Consider the following 21,399-nt stretch of genomic DNA (forward strand, 5'->3'; position numbering starts at 1 on the left):
GGGAAGCTCGATGGGTCGCCAGTTTCCATTTCCCAGAGATGCTTATATAGATAGTGAAGACAGTAAAGACAGCACGGTGGGTGTGTGGTGTTTAAAGTGTCCATTAGGTAGGAAGAGGATGAGTGCACGCTACTTTACTCAGAAATCCTTTTCAGGACATTTTCTTTGACACGGGGCTGGTATGACAGACGGGAGTCACACCCTCGACCCGGGATGTTAACGACCAATCATCAATCATATAATAATTAATAAGGAGCTGTGCTGTAGCTGTCAGTGGCTGTTGTTGATCTGCTGTTGTGCTAACAGCCTCTTCCTGTCTAATGAGATGCAGTTACAGGCGTGTCTGCTGGTCAGCTGCACAGACTGTAAAACAAGCGCACCTTCCTGTCGTTAAGGGAGAAAAGTTTCCCTCTGGCCGTCTCTGGTAACCGTGGCCGTCATGTTTATGAACTCTTCTGCATAAAGAAGGCAACAATGACGTCATTTGTCTGAATTGTGCCGCACATATCGACTCTATTTAACTATTTAAAACAGCTTCATAATCATTCAGTTTCTGAATGTATATTTTCCTGACTGTTGAATCAGAGGTTCACCTCGGCGTCATCAGAACCTTTAAGCTAATATTTCGGTGCATTTTGGATTCAGAAGTTATGACAATAAATATAATGAAGATTACACATCACTTAAAACTAGGTCAACACACAACACGCACGGTCAGCTCAAATCACACAGCAGGCAAAAGCAATCAGCAAACATATCACCTCAACCAAACATGTACCGTTAACATTATGCATTTGTTGTTGTTTAGACAAGTAATGTAATGCTTTTTATGAAAATATTATCAGTCCCTCCAGGATTTCATTCAAAAATCATTCAAAAATGGCAGCTTGTTTTGTAACTACAACCAATAGTGATTCATGTATTCAACTCTTGGTCAGCCAGAGATTTAAAGCACAACAGCTTCCTGTTCTCCCTCAATGTCAAGAACAGAATAGAATAGAATAGAATAGAATAGAATAGAATAGAATAGAATAGAATAGAATAGAACAGAATAGAATAGAATAGAATAGAATAGAATAGAATAGAATAGAATAGAATTTCTTGATCGTCATTGAAATGAACAGACAAAAATATTTCCGACACATCACGTGAGTGTAGCTTCCATAAAAACAAACAAATATCTTTTCTCCCTCAATGTCACCAAACATTTAACCTCAGCTTTAAACAAATATATTTTTATAATTGACAGGAATTAAAAGACTTCAAAATGATCCAGCTCATGTCAGCTGGATCATTTTGAAGTATCTTAATATGAAATATTAACCTTAATTTTCTGTTTAAAAAAAAGAGATGCTCTTAATGTTTCCTTAGTGAGTCCTTACGGTAAACGTTCTATCCAACTCTCTGCTCTGCTCTCTCTACTATATACATCTTTTTTTTTTTGCATGGAATAATGTCAATATCACAGAAACAAATCATATTTTATTTAAATCAGTTTAACAAAAAAATGTTGCTTTTAAAACCAGTTTGAGATTTTAGCCAATTTACACATTTATAAAATGAAATTGTTATCTTAATTTACATTTAAACAAACTGCTTATCGTCAAACATCTAAGAAATTAACCAAAACTCCTAATTTATTTAAACCCTTTCCTATTAAACAGTTTTAAGTAATTATCTTGTGAGGGTTCATATGAATGTTAATTAATTTTAATGTTTACATGTTTCTGTCATGGAAGTTAATACTTTGGTTTTTTTTTTTGTCAACTTTGTCTCAATACTGTGTTACAATTCCTAACAAATTCATAGTTATGATGCCGAAATGTTTTTATGGGAAAATGTTTTTTTAGATAATAAAAAAAACAAAAACATGTTAAACATTAATGTATAATATGTGGCAAAATAACTAAGAAATTAATTGTTAATTCCTACTTTGAACCTGATGGGCAGGTCAGCATAAGAAATCGTTGGCTCATTTCTCTGTGATCTAACACTTCTTTCTGATTGGTTGTTTAGATTTTCAACAGACCCTCCCACTTTTGTTGTTAGTATTGTTTTTAACTTCGTGTGATTGGACAATTCCCACCGCTGTATATTTACATCCATACATTTTCCCCATAGACCTCCATTATAAAAGAGACTGTTCACTACAATGAATATCAAATCCCTGGAGGTATCATATTTATAAAACCTCCCGAGTGCCTTGAAAACTGAGTTTTACTTTCGACATCACAATGTGAAGGCCGAGAGAACCTGTGAGAGGGTCAACAGGAGGAAACACATGAAGAGGAATCAAACCCAGGAGCTAGAAAAACAATTTTGAATCCAGTCAGCAGGAACCATGTGTAAGTCCTGCCTCCACCTCTCCTTCATACATCCGTGGTCACAGCTCTCTCAGCTCAGAAGCTCGTTAGATGTCGGCTGCTGCCGGAGCGGCCGGGTCAAGTGAAACCACTGAGTTTCAGGTCGATGAAAAAAGGAAAAAAAAAATTGGTTTTAATTTTACAAAACTAATATTGTTGATGACAAAGCTACAAGCAATAATTCACTCATTGCTGGATCCTTGTGGCTTCAACTGGATTGTACTCATCAGTGACACACTGTTGTATAATTACTGTGTAGTTTTCAGTTTATTCAAATGGCTTTCAGGACAGTTTTGTCTTCCTCACATTATCTATGACCTTTACAGGACTCAAAAAGTGGTCTGAAAATTCCCAGTTTTCCTGAAGGTTGTAAAAGCATTAAGTGTTGAGCTGTGTGAGGATGATGATGCTCCTTCCTCCGACATCCTTTGAACTGTTGGGAGGAGACGTGTCATTCTCACATCTTCTCATCTGATACACGCTCTGTTTGGCTTCTGGCTTCTTGAAGTGCAAGAAAGAAGTGACAATGAAAAGTTCAATTAAATCTCTCATCAGTAAATCAGTTGATAATTTCCTCAGTCCTGGATATATTTATTCAGACTTGAATATTAATAGTCATATGAAAAGGAGGACACTGTACAGCAGCATGTTTAACAGTGAAGTAAAAGATCAAGAGGATGACAGAAACCTGAGAGATCAGGATGACAGAACATATTGTGAGCCGACCCGGCACACTCCTGACAAAGCCTTTAATTAATGGTGCCGGGAGGAGGCAGGCTACATGCAAACATGTCTGAACTTTACAAATGGTTTCCTCATCAGCTTTGAATACCGACTCTGAGACTTCCAGAAGCTCCAATTATTTTTTAAGTGTCAATCCCAGTTTGGTCAGAGTGCATTTAATTGTTTTGGATGAGGGCAGCCGGGCTCAGCCTTCAGGCTTCAGGTAAAAAGTGCAGGAGGAGCTCAGAGAGGAGCTCCCGATCAGGATGTCTCCTGGGTGCATTCCTCTGCAGGTTCTCCAGGGTCAACCCACAACATGCTGGAGAGATTATTTATCTCATCTGGCCTGGGAGCACCTCACAATCTCCCAGGAAGAGCTGTGAATGTTGCAGGGACACTTCTGGACGGGTTTACTGAGGATGCTGCCACTGCAGCCGAGTCACCGGCTCCGTGGGATGACGTGGATAAACCTGTGGGTGCTGATATTTCCTTCTGCAATAGTTGTTGCAGCCTCTTCCTCTGTGGTGGTGAAGGGAACCTGACTAAGGAATTAAAACCACTTACTATTTCATTAATATTTACATCATGGTAGTAATGATAGTAATTAGCATTTTCTTTAGTTGGTATTCTTAAAATTAAGTAAAAGTTTGTGCTAGATTTTGGTGGAAACCTATTTTATTTTATATAAACCGCAGACTGGATACAAAACTACCGACTGGATATAAAAGAGTTCGTAGCTTCAGGTCTGTAAAATGGTTCTGATCCAGAAGTGTCTTCAGCTGCAATCCCAGCGAGTGCCACTAGAGGTCGGCTCCAAAAAGCCTCCGGCTCCATAGACTCCCATTCAACTTCTCTCATCAAATCCAAAGTGAATAAAATGTGTCCATCAGTTATCTCGGTGTTGTTAGCTAAAGTCACTCCTTCTTATTAGTTTTCTGGAGGTCCATCTGAAAATAATCCCTCATTCATTAGAAAAGAAGATTCAAGAAGACCTGGTTTTGGGGGGGGGGGTTTTATTTCCATCTTTCCTTTATACTCTTTTTTTTAATTATTATTCTTTTCCTTCTTCCTCATCTTGTTTTTTCTTCCTTTCCCCCTTTCCTTTCACCCTCACCTACAACTTAACATATCTAATTATCTTCCCTCTGTCCTATTACTTCATGTATTGATCTTCTTTTTGCAGTAATGTTCACTTTTCCATCTCTTCATTTTCATTTGATTTATTCTGCTCATGGTAATGCACAAACCCTCTGGAAAATACAAACAGAAAAATGATTCACAATCAAAACATGACTCTCATTTACACTTTCCATGACTGGAAAGGAGTTGGGAGAAGAAACATCTTATTTTTCCGCCTCTTACTCAGAACATTCAGAAAAGATAGATGGTCTGTTCAATTACACCTACTTACAATATTATAAGATCATATCACCGTACTTCACCATCAGTTAAGGAAACACATGACCTGAGACTACATTTAAACTTAAAATTATTTCTGAACTGAAAGATTTATTTACAGCCCTTTAAATCATTCTGTAGTGAATTCCTCAATTTGAAATCAACAACTGAAATACTCATCTGCTTTAAAGTAGTTTGTGCATACTGATGCTTACAATTGAATTTCCTTTGATAGTCTTCATCCTCTGAACTATAAACAAACAATATTTTTATATTTTCTGGTAACATCCTGCTTTTTGCCATGCACATAACTAATACTATCTGTAACTCAAATAGCCACTCCTTAAAACAACAGCCAATGGTGAGTTCTCATTTATCTCTTTCATCCACGTTATGAATAATTCTTGCTGCTGTTTTCTGTAGTATAAACAATGGCTTTATCTGCTCATGGACATGTTACCTCACTTTCACACAACAACACAATAACTTTTCTTCATACTCTGACATTCTTCTTTCATTTTTCTTTCCTTCATTTGCATCTTTCCTTTTGTGTTTCCTTCCACCCTCACCTCCAACCCTGACTGTACTTTTGCTTTTAAAAGTAACTGAAGCAGTTTTTTTTTTTTCTAGAAACAGAATATCGTTCATACTTTGACTTGTTTCTCTGCATAAAGTCTCATCTGTGTGTAAATCACTGGTGACTGAATAATTAAAAGACTTCACACAAGGCAGCCAAAGCCAAATTTGAAGTACATGTACCGCTAACGGAGACGTCCCAAACAATCCCACGCTGCGCGTTGTTCTGAAACAAGAAGGCTCCTCCAAAGCCGTATGGCGGATCGGGTTGGCCACAGCCTCTTACTGATCGAGATCCTATTTAACACAGCACCGGCCTATTTCATCCTCATACTTGGGAGTCTGGCAGCGTTCAGCCGTTCCCTGCCAAACCTCCCATAAAGCCAGAAGAGAGTCTCTGTAAATAAACAGTTCATTTTCATGTTATATCCAAAACTCTTCCATTAATATTCATTGAAGGGCACGAGCAATTCAGCAGCCCGGCCAAGCAGAAAGCGGGGATGGAGGGGAGTGACGGGGAGCAGCTCTCAGGTACAGGACAGCCTCCAGTGGAGGGGAGGAGGAGGAGGGACGACAGATTGGAAAAGACACGGAGACAAAACTTAGAGTGGCGACATGCGTCCATAAATGAAACTTGACCTTGCCAACAGCTGTGCACACTGACTTATGAGTCAATTATCTCTCACCAAGCTCCTATTGGTGCCTCTTCTTTAATAGCCCCAACTGTGTGTGTGTGTGTGTGTGTGTGTGTGTGTGTGTGTGTGTGTGTGTGTGTGTGTGTGTGTGTGTATGTGCGTGTGCATGTGTGTGTGTGTGTGTGCGTGCGTGCGTGCGCGCGCGTGCGTGCGTGTGTGTGTGTGTGTGTGTGTGTGTGTGTGTGTGTGTGTGTGTGCGTGCGTGCGTGCGCGTGCGTGTGTGTGTGTGTGTGTGTGTGTGTGTGTGTGTGTGTCTGTGTGTGTGTGTGTGTGTGCGTGCGTGCGTGCGTGCGCGCGCGTGCGTGTGTGTGTGTGTGTGTGTGTGTGTGTGTGTATTTGCCTCTGTGTCACAGAGTGAACGATCTGCACCCTGAAGTCTGAATCTAACCAGAACCAATTGGTTTCCTGTCTGAAAGCCGGAGGGTAATCCGCCTTGCTGCTCCGTCTTCATGTGCCGGCTCTCTGCAAGTCACTGAATCAAAAACAAATTTCACCACAAAAAAAATCACAGAGCTCTATAACACTTAAATAAATGCAGATACGGCCCTCGGCCTTTGGGCACGGTGAGAAATGAAATATCTGCCAACACAATGTGTCCTGTCAGCTTTCTGGCCCATTTTTGAGTTTTTTTTGCACGATGTATCAGTGTTTTCCAATCTTTTATTCAGCCTTTCCTTCCTGGAGGACTGTGTACAGAGAACAGGCTGTAATAAAATGCAACTTCAACATTTTTAGAAGGTTGCCCAGCGTGTGACGCTCAGTGAAGAGACCCCCTGGTACGACTGTGACTAATGCAGACGAAGGATGGTTGTACTGAATTTGATAGAGTTGCAGTTCAGATGCAGTTTAGAACAGGTTCAGTAGCAGCAGTGTTGCTGCTGTAAGGCTGTTATAGTTTAGTTTTGTTTAGGGTTAGAGTTCATTCGGAGTTTTTCATATCTGACTCTGACTCTTCGATGGCTCCTGACTCCTTCAGCAAAAACACTTTATTTTATTAGTGTTAATATGTGACTTTGATCTGAACTAACTTGTTAAATTGAAAACATGAGCTCGGGTCGCACTTACATTTGTTTGGTGCTTTTTTTTTTAGCATTAACCTCACATCCCATATTTTTATTTTTATGTTTTTACGAATTAAACTCAAAGCAGAGGTTGCAGTTAGATGCAGCTGAGGCATGGTCCTAATGTGAACCTGCATGTAGATTAAAATGAGAGTGTATCAGTTGCGCAACCACAGACTGGATATAAAAGTGTTTGTCGCTTCCAGGTTTGACAAATGAGGTTGATGCAGAAGTGCCTTAAGCTGCAATACCAGCGAGTGCCACTAGAGGTCGGCTCCAAAAAGCCTCCGGCTCCATAGACTCCCATTCAACTTCTCTCATCAAATCCAAAGTGAATAAAATGTGTCCATCAGTTATCTCGGTGTTGTTAGCTAAAGTCACTCCTTCTTATTAGTTTTCTGGAGGTCCATCTGAAAATAATCCCTCATTCATTAGAAAAGAAGATTCAAGAAGACCTGGTTTTGGGGGCGTGTCTGTTTGATTGACAGGTCTGTGGTGCAGTCAGGTTACAGCTATCGGTGGGCGGGACGTAGTATTGTCAGGTTTCCGATCAGATCGGTCAGATCCACCGCTGGCTCCTCCCCCAGCTCGTCCAAATATGGTCACTTCCTGCTCCAAACCGCTCCGAACTAGCAAAGATGGTGACGGACAGAATCTGAACTGGAGGATTCATAATGTTCACAAACCAACGATGACATCACTGATGGTTGATGACATCACTGATGGTTGCCGCTTGTGTGCGAAACATCAGAGTAAAAAAATCTCATCCGATAAGCCTGCTGGGGGTCCGACTTCAAAATGAAACCGGGTTCACATCTCTCTTCAAAACAAACGCTAGAGGTCAGCAGGCCGGAAACCTTAAATCCATCAATGTGTCCCCTCAGAAACCTGCCAGTGATGTTACACTGTTTTCTACACCTCCCCAAACCTCACTGTAAGTACATTTCCAGGAAAAGCATTATTTAAATGTTACTGTATTTATCTCTTAACACATAATCTAATATCTGATAAGACAAACATCAGACTGTCACCACTGATAGTCAAAGTCGGGTCAGCAGAGTGGGGTTCTGTTACACGTCTTATCGTCGAAGGTGTCAGACAGAAGAAGCCCTGATAACATCCACTCTGCCTCCAACAGGAGCTCCGTCTCTGTTCGCCCAGCGCGCCGTCTCATCTCTAAAAAACGTTGACGCTGTTTCCGCTCAGCAGAGCGCCAAAAAAAGAAGAAGAAATCCATTATTTTGTTTGTGCTCAGAAAAGCAGAGAGTGAGAAAAAGGGGAGCAGCCATCAATAATGGAGGTGGTTTAAAGAAGGCGAGTACCTCTGTCCTTCCTGGCCTCTGATCCCATCGAGCTGAGAGCCATAAAACTCTGTTACTGTGCCAGTGACGACAAACTGTACTTACCACACACACACACGCGCACGCGCACGCGCACACGCACGCGCACGCACACGCACACGCACACGCACGCACGCACGCACGCACGCACGCACGCACGCACACACACACACACACACACACACACACACACACACACACACACACAACACACACACACACACACACACACACACACACACACACACACACACACACACACACAAACGCACGCACGCACGCACGCACGCACGCACGCACGCACGCACGCACGCACGCACGCACGCACGCACACACACACACACACACACACACACACACACACACACGCGCACGCACGCACGCACGCACGCACACACACACACACACACACACACACACACACACACACACAGAGCCAGGAGTAGGTCTGGAGAAGAGTCTTCCCTCAGTTAACTCTACTCAGTCATTCAAACATTATTTATCACAGAACAGGAAAACGCTTGTGTAAACACATTTTGGTAACATGACACTAAATAAGGCTGAAATTTTAAAACATTTTGACGTTTTTTTTTTTCTTTGCATCACTTTGTAGACGCTCCCTAAATCCCTTCAGCAGAAACCTGACTGCACCACAGGCCTGTCAATCAAACAGACACACCCCCAAACATATGGATTTTTGAGGCATAAGATCTCAATAATAATAATATCAGAAAACTAAAAAGAAGGAGTGACTATAGCTCATGAAAATGTGTTGACTTTATATTCCATGAGAAGTTGAATGGGAGTCTATGGAGCTACAGGCTTTTTGGATGCATTAAAACCAATGATATTGAAGTGTGAGTAATGTGGGACGACTACAATAGTGCACATATTTCACATTGAAAATTTCACCTCACGACTCTGGTCCACAATAAAAAGGCTCCACTTTTCTACATTGGGAAACAGCTGGATCATCGTCCATCTTCATAAACTGTCTGCTGTAGCTTTGTATGGACAGATAACTATAACCTGGATTATTTTAGATGCTAAAGATAGGAAACATTTGTTCTTTCCTGTCATTGTCATGCCTTTGTCTTGCATTTGTGGACTTTCATCCTGAACATAAATCTAAGATTGATGATAAATTTGATCCAGTTGGATAAAACATGACAGAGCACCTTCACTTGTGACTGTGTGTAATAAAAATGCGTCTCTTTCAGATTTAAGAACTGACTATGTCTCTGGCTGCGTTAAGCCTCTGCAGATTGGGTAAACACCGGTGTAGAGTATTCTAGAAGAACTGGTGACACGGCAAAACAAACAGCAACTGTCAGAGAGAGAGGAGGGAGCCTGGCAGCTCTGTGTCTCTGTATCAGTCACCCACTTACTGTAGAAAACACTCAGCCTCCATCGTTCCTGCTGCAGGACACACATCTGCACGGGATTATCAGATTAGCAGCTGGAGATTTGGCTTCCCTGACAGGCTGTGTGTGTGTGATGGGGGTGAATGTGTTGCGCTTGGCCGGTGGCGTCGCACAGAGCTGCTTCCTGATTGGTGTTTATAAAAAGTCCCACTCCACCTGCAGAGTGATGCTGCTACGACATCACCGCTGACACCGCGGCCGCTGCCTGCTTTCTCCACCAATTTACTCATCCCACTCTTTCTGGCTGCATCAACCTGCTACAAATACACACAATCACACGCACACGCACAGGCACACACATACACACACACACACACACACACACACACACACACACACACACACACACACACACACACACACACACACACACACACACACACACACACACACACACACACACACACACACACACACACACACACACACACACACACTCCCCCGTCCCATCTCCCGGTGGTAAATTACAGCTGGCGTGGAGGTCGTCTCACTCCAGCTGGCTGATAGACTTCAGATTCCCGAGCAGCAGATGTGATGAGGTATGGCTGCTCCGGGAGAGGCAAGGTGGTCACTTACGCGCATGCACACACACACACACACACACACACACACACACACACACACACACACACACACACACACACACACACACATTTGTATTTCTATGTACCTGTAAGCACTTCTTTTTCCAGGAATCTGTTCATTATTATTTTTTTCCAATAAACCTACATGCATATTTTTTCCATCATATATTTCTTATAGCATGAAAAATCAAAAAGCATGAAAATCTGAACTAGAAGTGAAATAACAGCCACTCCACTCCTTGTAAGGTTAATATACCTTCGAAGGCGTACCATTAAATTCACATTCCAACACGACCCTTTCACACCTAATTCATCAGGTAGCACAAGCACACCCATATCCAGCTGCAGCACACTTAAAAATAGACTCCGGTACAACCTTCGCACTATGGACCCATATTTGTACTACATTGTACTTATATATATCACAGTAACGCGTCACTGGGGTTGTTGTCTGTTTTTATTGTTACATATTTATACTTTTCTTATTTTATCTTTTTATTTTTGCACACCGTGAGACTGAGAAACAATATTTTGATCCCTCTGTATGTCTTGTATATATGGTTAATTAACAATAAAGTTGACTTTGAAAAATATATTAAATAAATGATGAAAGGCGGAGGGTAGCTCCAGCTAACAACACCGAGATAACTGATGGACACATTTTATTCACTTTGGATTTGATGAGAGAAGTTGAATGGGAGTCTATGGAGCCGGAGGCTTTTTGGAGCCGACCTCTAGTGGCACTCGCTGGTATTGCAGCTGAAGACACTTCTGGATCAGAACCATTTTACAGACCTGAAGCTACAAACACTTTTATAAACAGTCTGCGGGGATCATCCTCATTAAGTTGAGCTACAACTTTAACATGTATACAGAGTAGTCTGATGGAAACTACTGATAAGTGCAACTTCATGTTGAAGTGCCTTGTTTCTGAAACAGGACGGTCGTTACAGCCACAGGAGGTCAGCAGGTGAAGAACACGGTTAATGTATGCGTTTGATCTGAACAAAGGTTCACTGCTGTCTTTTATAATGTTTGGTCGGGAGAGTCTTTTCAGCTGCAGGAGCCAAAAGGGCGAAAGGAGAAGAGCAGGTCGCATATCAGCGCGGCAGACATATTTACCGAGCACACAGACGAAATGTCAGGCAGTTCGTCATTTGTTGGAAAAATTGCTTGGACCTCTCTCGACAAGCAGACGCCACCTGCATTTATTTATGTCAAAGACAAAAGGTTCGAAGAAAGTTAAGGTGAAACAAGAACCTCTTCACAGCTGCACAGAAGAACAGCGGTATGTTTTTATGAAGAAAAAAATCCTTCATCAAACCTTCATCTTCAACCATCGTCTTCATCTACGAAGCAAAATCCTTACTGGGATATTAATCCTGAAACTATTTCTGATTCAGTTTCATTTAGATTTGGTTCCAGATTGATTAAATAACTGGTTTCAATAAGAAATCTATTATCAAATGTAATAACTTCATTTTCTTTTTCATTCAGAAACAACAATATATAATAAACTTTTCATTTTAACAGCAGCAGCAGATTATCTCAGATGATCAATGTTTTCATGTTATTCATGGCTCGAAAATATCAAAGTTTAATGTGAAAAGGTTCATCATCTATCCAGAGTTTGATGAGACTCAAATCTGTTTTTTATATGATGTCGATTCAAATATTTCATAGTTAAAAATCTCAGTTAAATTTTCATGCATATCGTTTTAATATTTTAAACCGATCAACCTTTGAAGAAAAAGTGTGTAAAAGTGAGTTCAGTCCACCTCAAACTGTGATACATATTTAATCCAACAGATCATATTTGATGCTATTTATTTCATTTTCAGACTGCAGCTACACTTACTGAACATTAACGAGGCTAAATCAAATCTTATTTCAGGGAAAGCTGAGCAGAGATCTCAAATGAATCTTTTGAGTTTTAAGTTACTCATTTGGATGGAAAATAAAATCTGTCTTTGTGTGTCTGTATTTGTGTTGTCGACTGGACGGTCACAGCTCACAACAGCAGCAGACGGGCAGCCGACACGCTGAAGGTGACGAGACAGCCGAGCAGAAGTGGCCGGGCAGAGATTCAAGCAGAAACCCGCTGCAGGCGCCATGTGCCGCTGGGGTTTGCAACATGAGCTACATCCACTTAGAGCAGAGCGGGGAGTGATTGCAGGCGTCCTTGGCAACACGGCTGTTTGCTCGGTGGCATATGGCCGGCTGGTGGAGACACGTGTTATTGTCACGAATACACCAAAGGCCTCCGCCCTGTGATTTCATCATCCCATTTAAATTTCTAAGCTTCCCCGAGGCCGCACTTTCCCCTGAAGTTAACGTGCGATTATCTGCGCTGTTCACAGTTCCTCACAAAATAAGGTTTAGCGGGCAGAAGCTGAGCTCGACGTGCTCTCTGTGTCCCTGGCAGGATTCAGGTGTTGATGCTCCTCTGCCTCCCAGCCAGTACTTGGCTTGCACAGCTTGTTTTGAACATTTCAGGTAAAGCGTGAGTCGGGGACGTCATTATTGCCTTTGCAATTTCTGTGATGCTTCTACTAAAGAATTTAATATTGAATTTTATAAACCTTCAACGCTCTCATCAAACTTGCTCTGCATGCTGAAATTCCACTTTAGCATCAGCTCCACGGGGCAAAATACGAACGCACGGGTTGGTTAAAGGAGCAACGAGGAGGAGGAGGAGGAGGAGGAGGAGGAGGAGGAGATGTATTACAACTCAACACACTTTGTCTTGTAGTGAAGCTCCTCAACAGGTTGTCAGCTCGACACAGGAAACAGAACGACACACAATCGACCTGCCAAACCTCTAATGCTGACAACATGCTGGGCTGAATTCAAGCATAAAGAACAAGAAAACTGAACCCAACAAAGACATAAACAGTTATTTAAGGAGAATGTAGAAAGTGAAACCCCCCCCCCCAAAAAAAAAAAAAAAATGTTAGTGCCATCAAAGCATTTTAAATCTGCTAATTGAGGTTCTTTGGATAAAACCTCTTTACATCAAAGGTTCCCTTATACAATAGAACAAATGTAAAAGTTCCATTTTTAGTTTAATTAGCATTTTCTTTTAGTTGTGGCCGCTGTAACTGTCTTTAACCTCTTAGGCCCAAGACAGTGGGTTCATAGGGGAGAACCGAAAGCGGTGCAACTGAAAACCGGCGTGACAGTTACACGCTTTACTATAGTGGAGAAAAATTAAACCTACATGCAGTAAACCTGCAGGCATAGAGCCTTGTGATTTACAGGAAAATTAAACTTATGGCTAAAGAACATGCTGGCGGTTAGTCAACCCTCCTTCCTCCTAATACCGTGAAAAAAATGTCCTTTATTGTCTCTGTTGCGGCACCTTGGTCACATGATCCCGCGTCACATGACATTTATGTGTGTAGAAGTTTCCCGCTTTCAAAACGTGCAACTGTCACGCCTAGACAGGCTAGAGCGTGTCTATTTCACATTTTACTGGAGTGGGCCGGCGTGTCTATTTCACGCTTTGCCGTGATACTGGGTTGAACAATAACATTGCTACTATTGTAAATATATCCAGACAGAAATAGTGGCTGCACATAGTTTATCATAAGAGAGTGGACTGTTTGGACAACAGGTAAAGGATTGAAAGAGACAGCCATCGAGAGGCTCAGATAAATGGATCGACGCTGAATTAAAAAGGTCTCCATCTTTTCACATGTTCAGGAGCATTAAATAAAACAAGAGAAGAAAACAGAGATGCTGCCCTTTTATACCGATCTGTCACACTGAATGGGAGGATTTCTGCTGAGACCAAGCTGAGGAGTGAAAATGTAAAAAAAAAAAAAGACGGAGAGCAACAGAGAGTTTGGTCCACCTGCCACATAATGTCAGGTCCTGTTTGGACGAAGCCCTCTGAGCACTTCCTGGTGGAGGAAGCTAACAGATGCTGCAGTAGAAAAGATACTGAGAGCTCCTCTGAGTGTCTGCTGTGACAACACTCCTCTGGCATTTTGCCACAAAAGAAATACACTGTGTAAAAGCACACACAAGTCTTTATAGATCTCACCACAACGAGTGGCCACCAAAAATCACTACTTATTGATATCTAACTATGTGATGCAGCCAGACTCATTTCTGTATCTGATTGGTCTGAATTTCTGATCTTTGATTTGGTCATTAGAGCAACAATAGAGCCTGAAGGCAGCCTGGTGACTTGTATAATGGTGGACGGTTCAGTCAATACTTGTGGCCATTAAAGATATTAAATATCTTTGAAAACGACAAAGCAGAGAAGTGAAACTCAAATAATCAAGAGGCTGAAACTAAACTACCAGTAACGGAAGCTGGTTATCACACTTAATTGATCTTTCAAATCAAAAAAGCATCATTTGAGTGGCTTCCCCTCTGTGAGCTCACATCGAGGCTCAATTACCCAGCAAGCGAAGCAAGAAGCTGCCCCCAGTCCGGGATCAAGGACTTCAGGGGTCCAAAACTTCCTCCATCGTTTGAAGGTACTAAAGCGCTGCACATTCACGACGACGATGACGAGGCTGCCTTGTACTAGTGGGATTAAAACTGATGTAGCATTTGTTGTTCATTTCTGCTGCATCACATTTGGTAGAGTTGCAGTTACTTTATAAAAGGTTCAATGTCACTGACTCGTTATTCTTTGCTCTTTTATTTACAGAAGATTAGCTAGAAAATGAAAATTTAAATTTTTGTTAAAAGGGAGTTTTTCTTCCCTCTGTTGGAGGTTTTTCTAACTTAAAGAGGAGTTTTTTTCCCTCCTAGCTTATGTGGGAATTGTTGAATTGTTGAATTATTGTGTAATATTGTAAAGTCTTGCTGTAAGGACTTTAATGTGTTAAGTGCCATGAAATAACCTGTGTTGTGATTTGGCGCTATATAAATAAAGTTGAATTGAATTGAATTGAATTGAATTGAATTGAATTGAATTGAATTGAATTGGATTGAATTGAATTGAATTGAATTGAATTGAATTGAATTGAATTGAATTGAATTGAATTGAATTGAATGGTCACAGTGGGGAACCTGAAAGTACCTGAAATGCTGGTAACCTGCAACGAGCAGCCACTGATGACTTGTCATATCACCATTGTGCCTTTAGTTCGCACGTTTCATTTTCCGTTTGTCTTTTAACTTCCAGTCCTTTTTCCCAACCAGAGCTTTAAACACGTTAAACTCCCAAGACTGACAACTATCGTTAAAAAATGCCCAGACCAAATCAGCTTTGAACCAGAGGTCTCCAAAACAAACAACCGTTCAGCTTCAAACTGAGCAGATAATAAAATCTTGTAAAATCATTGGTCAACTGTTCACAAATAAAGATTGTGCAAAAATAGCAACAAAAAGAGTGTTTTTGGGTGCAGTTATCTTCCTTCATCACCACATCCAGCAGCCGTGAGTCACAGCATACAGTTGAAGCAAACAGCCAACACTAATCTGCACCGAGCAGTAAAAATGAGCCCGAGCGGTCCCACAGTGGATTCATCCGGCTCTGCTTTACCTTCATTGCTCTTTTGTGTATTCATCTTCTACGTACATACGGCCTCTGTGGAATATCATGGAGGCTGAATTATGGAAAACTATCAGCATGCATTACGTATGCGATTCCCAATAGACTGTATTTCCATCTGAACCTGAAGTCCTGGAGCTCTATTTTTCTGCCCTCTGCTTATGTTTGTGGGAACCACCGTTTAACATGTTGAGCTCAGTCCAGTGATCACATGACACACATTAAACACACATTCCTGTACTAAGGCTGAGGACGGCTACACGGAGGCTGTGTGACATCCAAGCAATGTCGTCAAATAACCATAAAAGCCTGGTTTATAATTAGCAATCCATAATGAAATGACACCACAGCCAAGATGATGATTCCCCTCGATCTCCAGCCTGGAGTCGTGTTTGAACGAGGATTTAGCTCTAAAAGACTCTCATAGTGTGTCCTATAACCTGAAGGGAGCAGCTTCATCATTCAAACATTCACCATTTCGTTATTTTATCAGGAACAACGGAGAGAAACCAGGAAGTAACGGCCTCAATCTGTGCTCGGCTGATTTTCAAAAAAACAAAAGGTGTTGACAAACCAAAAGCGAGTGGGAGACCTGAGAGCTGAAACTCCAGATGAGATTGACCCCCCATTAACATCAGCCTGACGCGGGCCACCCTGCTCCAGGTTTTTAATTTACAGCCGGGGCAAACCATCAAAAGGTTGTCGGAAATGGTGCTAGTGAAAAAATCCCCAAGAGCTCTGACCCCCAGCTCCGGACCTGTGGCCTCAGATTTCTGCCTCATGTCCAACACAGTGGAGGGCGACGTTTGTTTGTGGCGCTGCAAGCAGTGAAAAATGTAACGTTTCTGTCTTGGTGACTTTACATAAAGTGAGAAGTTTACATTGAAACCAGGTCTCACGGAAGGAATAATAACAGGAAGGCTTTCTCCTCCGTAACGAGCCAGAAGCTTCTGGTTGTGCTGAATGTTGACAACAGTATTTTAAGACCTTAAAGCTACTCAGTATTTATCACTTCAATAATCAATTTTATTGCTTATGGATCAAATGACTGCATTTAATGAAAAAAGCTTGTTTGCGGTGACGTTCATCACTCTAACACCACTTCTCTGCACTTCTACTGACCTTTTTTAGCATCTTTCAGCTCATTGTTTTGGTTTTCCGACCTACAACAAGCACGGTAGACACTAGACTATTGGCTGATGAACAGAGTGGAGCATTTAGCAACTAGACATATGTTTGTCAGGAGCTGGTGGAGACCAAAACAGAGCACCTTTAACATTTAACAGATCTACTGATTTAGTTTGAAACCTTCTGTTTTAAAGATGTGAAAAGGTTCGCTTGAAAAAAAGTCAGTGACAGAGATCAGTGAAGTCTGAGCACACAACCACTATACACTTATAGTTATAATATCTTAATGACTTTTGTCAATGCATATTTTATATTTAGAGTTGGTGTGTTCCAGGGCACCATTATTTCACATGTCCAGAAATCTGTTAATAAATTATAAAGAAAACACACACTGCTTATGACTTATAAGAATAATCACATTCAGTTGTTTATATTTCCTGTTAACAAGAACTGCTGGTTGTAGTCTACAATATAAATCTGTGTGACATCACACTTCCTGTTTAAATCCCACAGAAATAAGATCAAAACTGTGGAGGTCAATTCAATTCAATTCAATTCAATTCAATTCAATTCAATTCAATTTATTTAAAGTGTAAAATGACAACGCAACATAATCTAATAGCACAACACACAGCAAAACAAAATAAAAAGAACCATATTAAAAACTTCAATTTCTTTTTGGTTTCCATACAAATGAAGCACAATGTTTTACTGCATGCAAATGACTGCCTGTTTGCATCCACTACAGTTCTGTACATATCATGTAGAAAACATGAATGAAATATGGCAGTTCTGCTAAGGTTACAGTTTCCTAAAGATCTGATGTTTTTGTTGCATTTTTGTTTTTCAATATACAATTTAAGTGTTTCCATTCAGGGTTTTTCATGCGCAAAATGAAAATGCATGTAAAACCCGATGGATGGAGAGACAGCTGTCATGTTACCTTCAGAGTCATGATTGCGAAGCCCACTGTGAGAAGCAGCTCATGCGGCTGTAACAGTGCCCAGAGTGTCTCCTCTCCACTGTCATCACAACTCTTCATTGCATCACAGATTAAAGTGTTGGCACCGAGGAAACTTTCATATCCACGATCTCATCAGATTAACAGGCTGCTTTTGAAGTCCTGCCATTCTTGTTCACGTGTGTACAGTCAGCTGATGAATGACGTTCGTCCCTTCAGATATTTGTCGAACAACTGTTGTGTGCAAATGCTTCCACTTGTTCCCGCCTCACGAGGGGAAGATTTTCACCAAAGACATCCATGTTGAAATGGATTCAAAACAACAAGAGCCTTCAAAAGCCTTTTGTTCCACCTGCGGACAGGTCGCCGTCCGGCACAGGACCAACACAATCATTCACACCTTAAAGAGTTTCGAATCCCTTCCTAACCAAACACACAGGTCTCTGGATGGGATCTGATCACCAGAGCTCCCATAATGCAATTCTCAACAACATATTTCATTAGACTCAACACAATTGAAAGTTCCGATCTCAAACCAACATGATATGAGCTGGTTTCTTATTCACAGACTTGGAGAAGCTCCTCCAGAAACACATAGGACGTTACTGTACGTTACTCCCCACGGCAACGAAACTGACCTTCATCATCCTGTGTGTCAATTTACAGTTTATTGCATATGTAAATAATGACATGGTCCATAGTCAAAGTAAAACACCAACATCCTAAAATATCCAAAATTCATGTTTGATACTGATTGTAAATGAAGCTTGGTCCGGAAGGGTTCCAGTTCCACAGCTGGATGGATGAATGGTTCTCTAACTACAGCAGTGGATTTAGGTTTGAAGTATTTTCAGGTTTAAATTCACTACCTGAGAGCCGATTAGGTAGAAAGCACATGCAGCCTTCCACCGGATGTGAATGCAACATACAGTAATTCTCTCCCTTTTTACAAATCAAGTTAATCTATTTTGTTATGGTGAAAAAGAATTCAATCTTCCCCCGGGTAAGTGGACCTGAATTCAAACAATTGCAAGACAAAGCTATCTCAACCAGAGAGTGGGGGTAGGCCACTGACGTGTTTGATTGTCATATACAAGTCCCTTTTCTCCGCTGACAACCTGCGGGCCGAGGTGTGCAAAAGAAAAGAAGAGCTTGGCGTGCGTCATGCGTAAATACCGCGGATTACGCACAAGTTTTCACGGTGATTTCCCAGGTGTACGTCATTTGGAAGCACATTAAAATGACAGAATAGTGACGCAGTGACTCTCCAAATGTGTGTTGTCTGTACTGCTCACTTCAAATGCTGTATCTGTATGCACGCGCGTCGGTGTGTAAAAATCAGGATCGATCTCTGAACAGCTTCCTCGATTTAAAACCTCCAGGAAGAATGTGCAAACTGGGAAAAAGGAAAATGTGATTCTATTTTCACGTTTTCAAAAAAAAAGGCCACGAGTGTCTGTTTTAAAATGCATCAGTGGTTCATACAGTCGGAGGTGAAACGTGAACTAACGGCTGCAGAGTAAAAACTGGGCGTTGAAGTCCTGCATTCGCTGAAACACAGCAGCGTGGAGAAACTCTGCTCCACCGATGAGCGCTGATGGCTCGGGCGCATCTGCCTGCACGCGCACACGGAGCCGTTAAACACGGCATGACCCACCGCGCCCCGCGCATCAGCTCCTCACACCGCAGAGTGCCGTGCGCTCAGCGGTGCACACAAATGCTTTAATTGATAACAACTCTGGCTGAATTGTTTGCGGAGTCCAGAGACTTCACAATGACAGAGAGGACAGAGGAGGAGAGGCTCCCACGCGACGTGGATCCGCAGAAACATCAACAAATGTTCTCTGAGGCTCTTTTTTTTTATTTTTTCATTATAAAGCCCACCCGTGTCATGCGTGCGTCAGAAGACTGCGCATCCAGTCCTGGAGGCTACACTCTGCCTGTCTGGAGTCTCTCTCTCTCTCTCTCACACACACACACACACACACACACACACACACACACGCTGGCAGATCTATAGGTAACCAAAGCCTAAAACAACCGGGAAAATGTGTTGCCAGGCGCTCTAACTGAAGTATATTCTGCAGCTTTCAGTCCACCTGTCACGGTGCGTCCTGAGGAGCGTTTCTTCTGGATAAATCCATCTGTTCCACAAACCACAGCTCACATCATTTCAGCAAAAAGTTGAAGATAATTCGGCCAATGGAATTATTTAATGCACCTGCCCAGAATAGCCCAACGACGCCCACAACTCACCTGTTATGCAGACAATAAAATTAGCTTGAAGAATGATCAGTATTTCCCAAATTATATCCATCCTCTGTGTTCATTCCACGCACATCACGCTCAGATTAGAAAAAGGAAGCCGATGAGAAGCGGAGCTGTGTCAGACGCTGATGTCCTGTCCTCCCCGGCTGGATCCCGCTGTACACCTTCCACCAGGTATTTTCCACACCACGCTCATAGCAGGTGATCAAAGCCGGATGAATAACTGCTGCACGTTCCCTCCAGTGAATGGAACAACCCCAGAGATGGACAACAAATAAAGGAATGAACTCCAGAGCAGAGCAGAGCAGAGCAGAGCAGAGCCGCGATCCTCTGTCAGTTCACAGTTTTATTCCGGTGCGCCCCACAACGGACACATCCATCCATCCATCCATCCACCCGCCGTCTCACAGAGCGGACATCCCGGTCTCACCACGGAGAGTCACACATGACCGCTTCAGGAAAATCTGTGTGGAAAAAAAGAGAGAGCGAGAGAGGAAGCGTGGATGAATGCGGTGGGACAGCTGTGGGATCCGTCTAACACCTGGAGACGCCTCAAGTCAGTAAACTCGCTTCGCCAGGTGGCGAGGCTCCGATCGAGACTTCTGCCTGTCACCGCCAGGGACCAGCATCAAGTTTAACTGAGGAACACCGCGACTTCCGGCAATGCCTATCAAAATAAAAGCATTGTTTTCTTGAGGATCGTGCGTTTTATGAATCTCTACAGGGCAGGACGTGAATCAGTGCATTGTAAATATGAAGGTGACTCGGGGAGAATTAGATTATAAAATATATTTTTCTGGGACTTGCTCCCGTCAGCTTCTGTGGGAAAGATAGAAAACACAGAATGACTCATAGAGGTTTAATATGATGGGGCAAAAGATGTTGGAGAGAGGATGGTCAATTCAATTCAAATTTAGACATACGACAGTGGGCCTGAGTGAAGTTATCTGGAGCCTATTTAATGTAAATGGAGATATTTAACTGATTCTATTATTAACCGTATTATTCCTCTATGCACGTGTGCAGTTACATTTTTGTTTCCCAGCAGTTCTTCTTCTATGTGTGCTTTTAATTTGTAAGTACTACCCCGTTATTTCCGGTCCTGTTGTGTTTAAATGTGTTCAACTTGATGCGCGGACACTTCGCTCTCCATCACACACACCCCGGGCACGACTTCTTCACATTAACAGGCGTCCAGAATAAATACAAGGCTGAATGGAGGAAGTGTGTTCATGAAAACAAGACGATCTTCCACATTCATAAACAAAGAATCTGCTGGTAAAATAAAAGGTTCAGAAACTCCGAGACGCGCCACAGAATATCTGACCGGAAACAAGACTGAGAACTAAAAGTGGACGGA

General features: G+C 42.0%; 1 protein-coding gene across 1 annotated transcript in view; it reads right to left on the bottom strand.

Annotated features, from left to right (window-relative positions):
* Positions 1–20,663, bottom strand: part of ca10a (carbonic anhydrase Xa) — a 251,084-nt gene extending 230,421 nt beyond the window's left edge. The window contains exon 1 of the mRNA XM_069168584.1: positions 20,028–20,663. Coding sequence (XP_069024685.1) covers positions 20,028–20,088 — 61 coding nt within the window. The 5' untranslated portion in view covers positions 20,089–20,663. The remainder of the gene's footprint in view (positions 1–20,027) is intronic.
* Between the last annotated feature and the right edge of the window lie 736 nt (positions 20,664–21,399).

This window comes from Embiotoca jacksoni, unplaced genomic scaffold (assembly GCF_022577435.1).
Source record: "Embiotoca jacksoni isolate LCO1_2020_lvr unplaced genomic scaffold, fEmbJac1.0.p SCAF_40, whole genome shotgun sequence".
In the NCBI taxonomy this organism is placed as follows: domain Eukaryota; kingdom Metazoa; phylum Chordata; class Actinopteri; family Embiotocidae; genus Embiotoca; species Embiotoca jacksoni.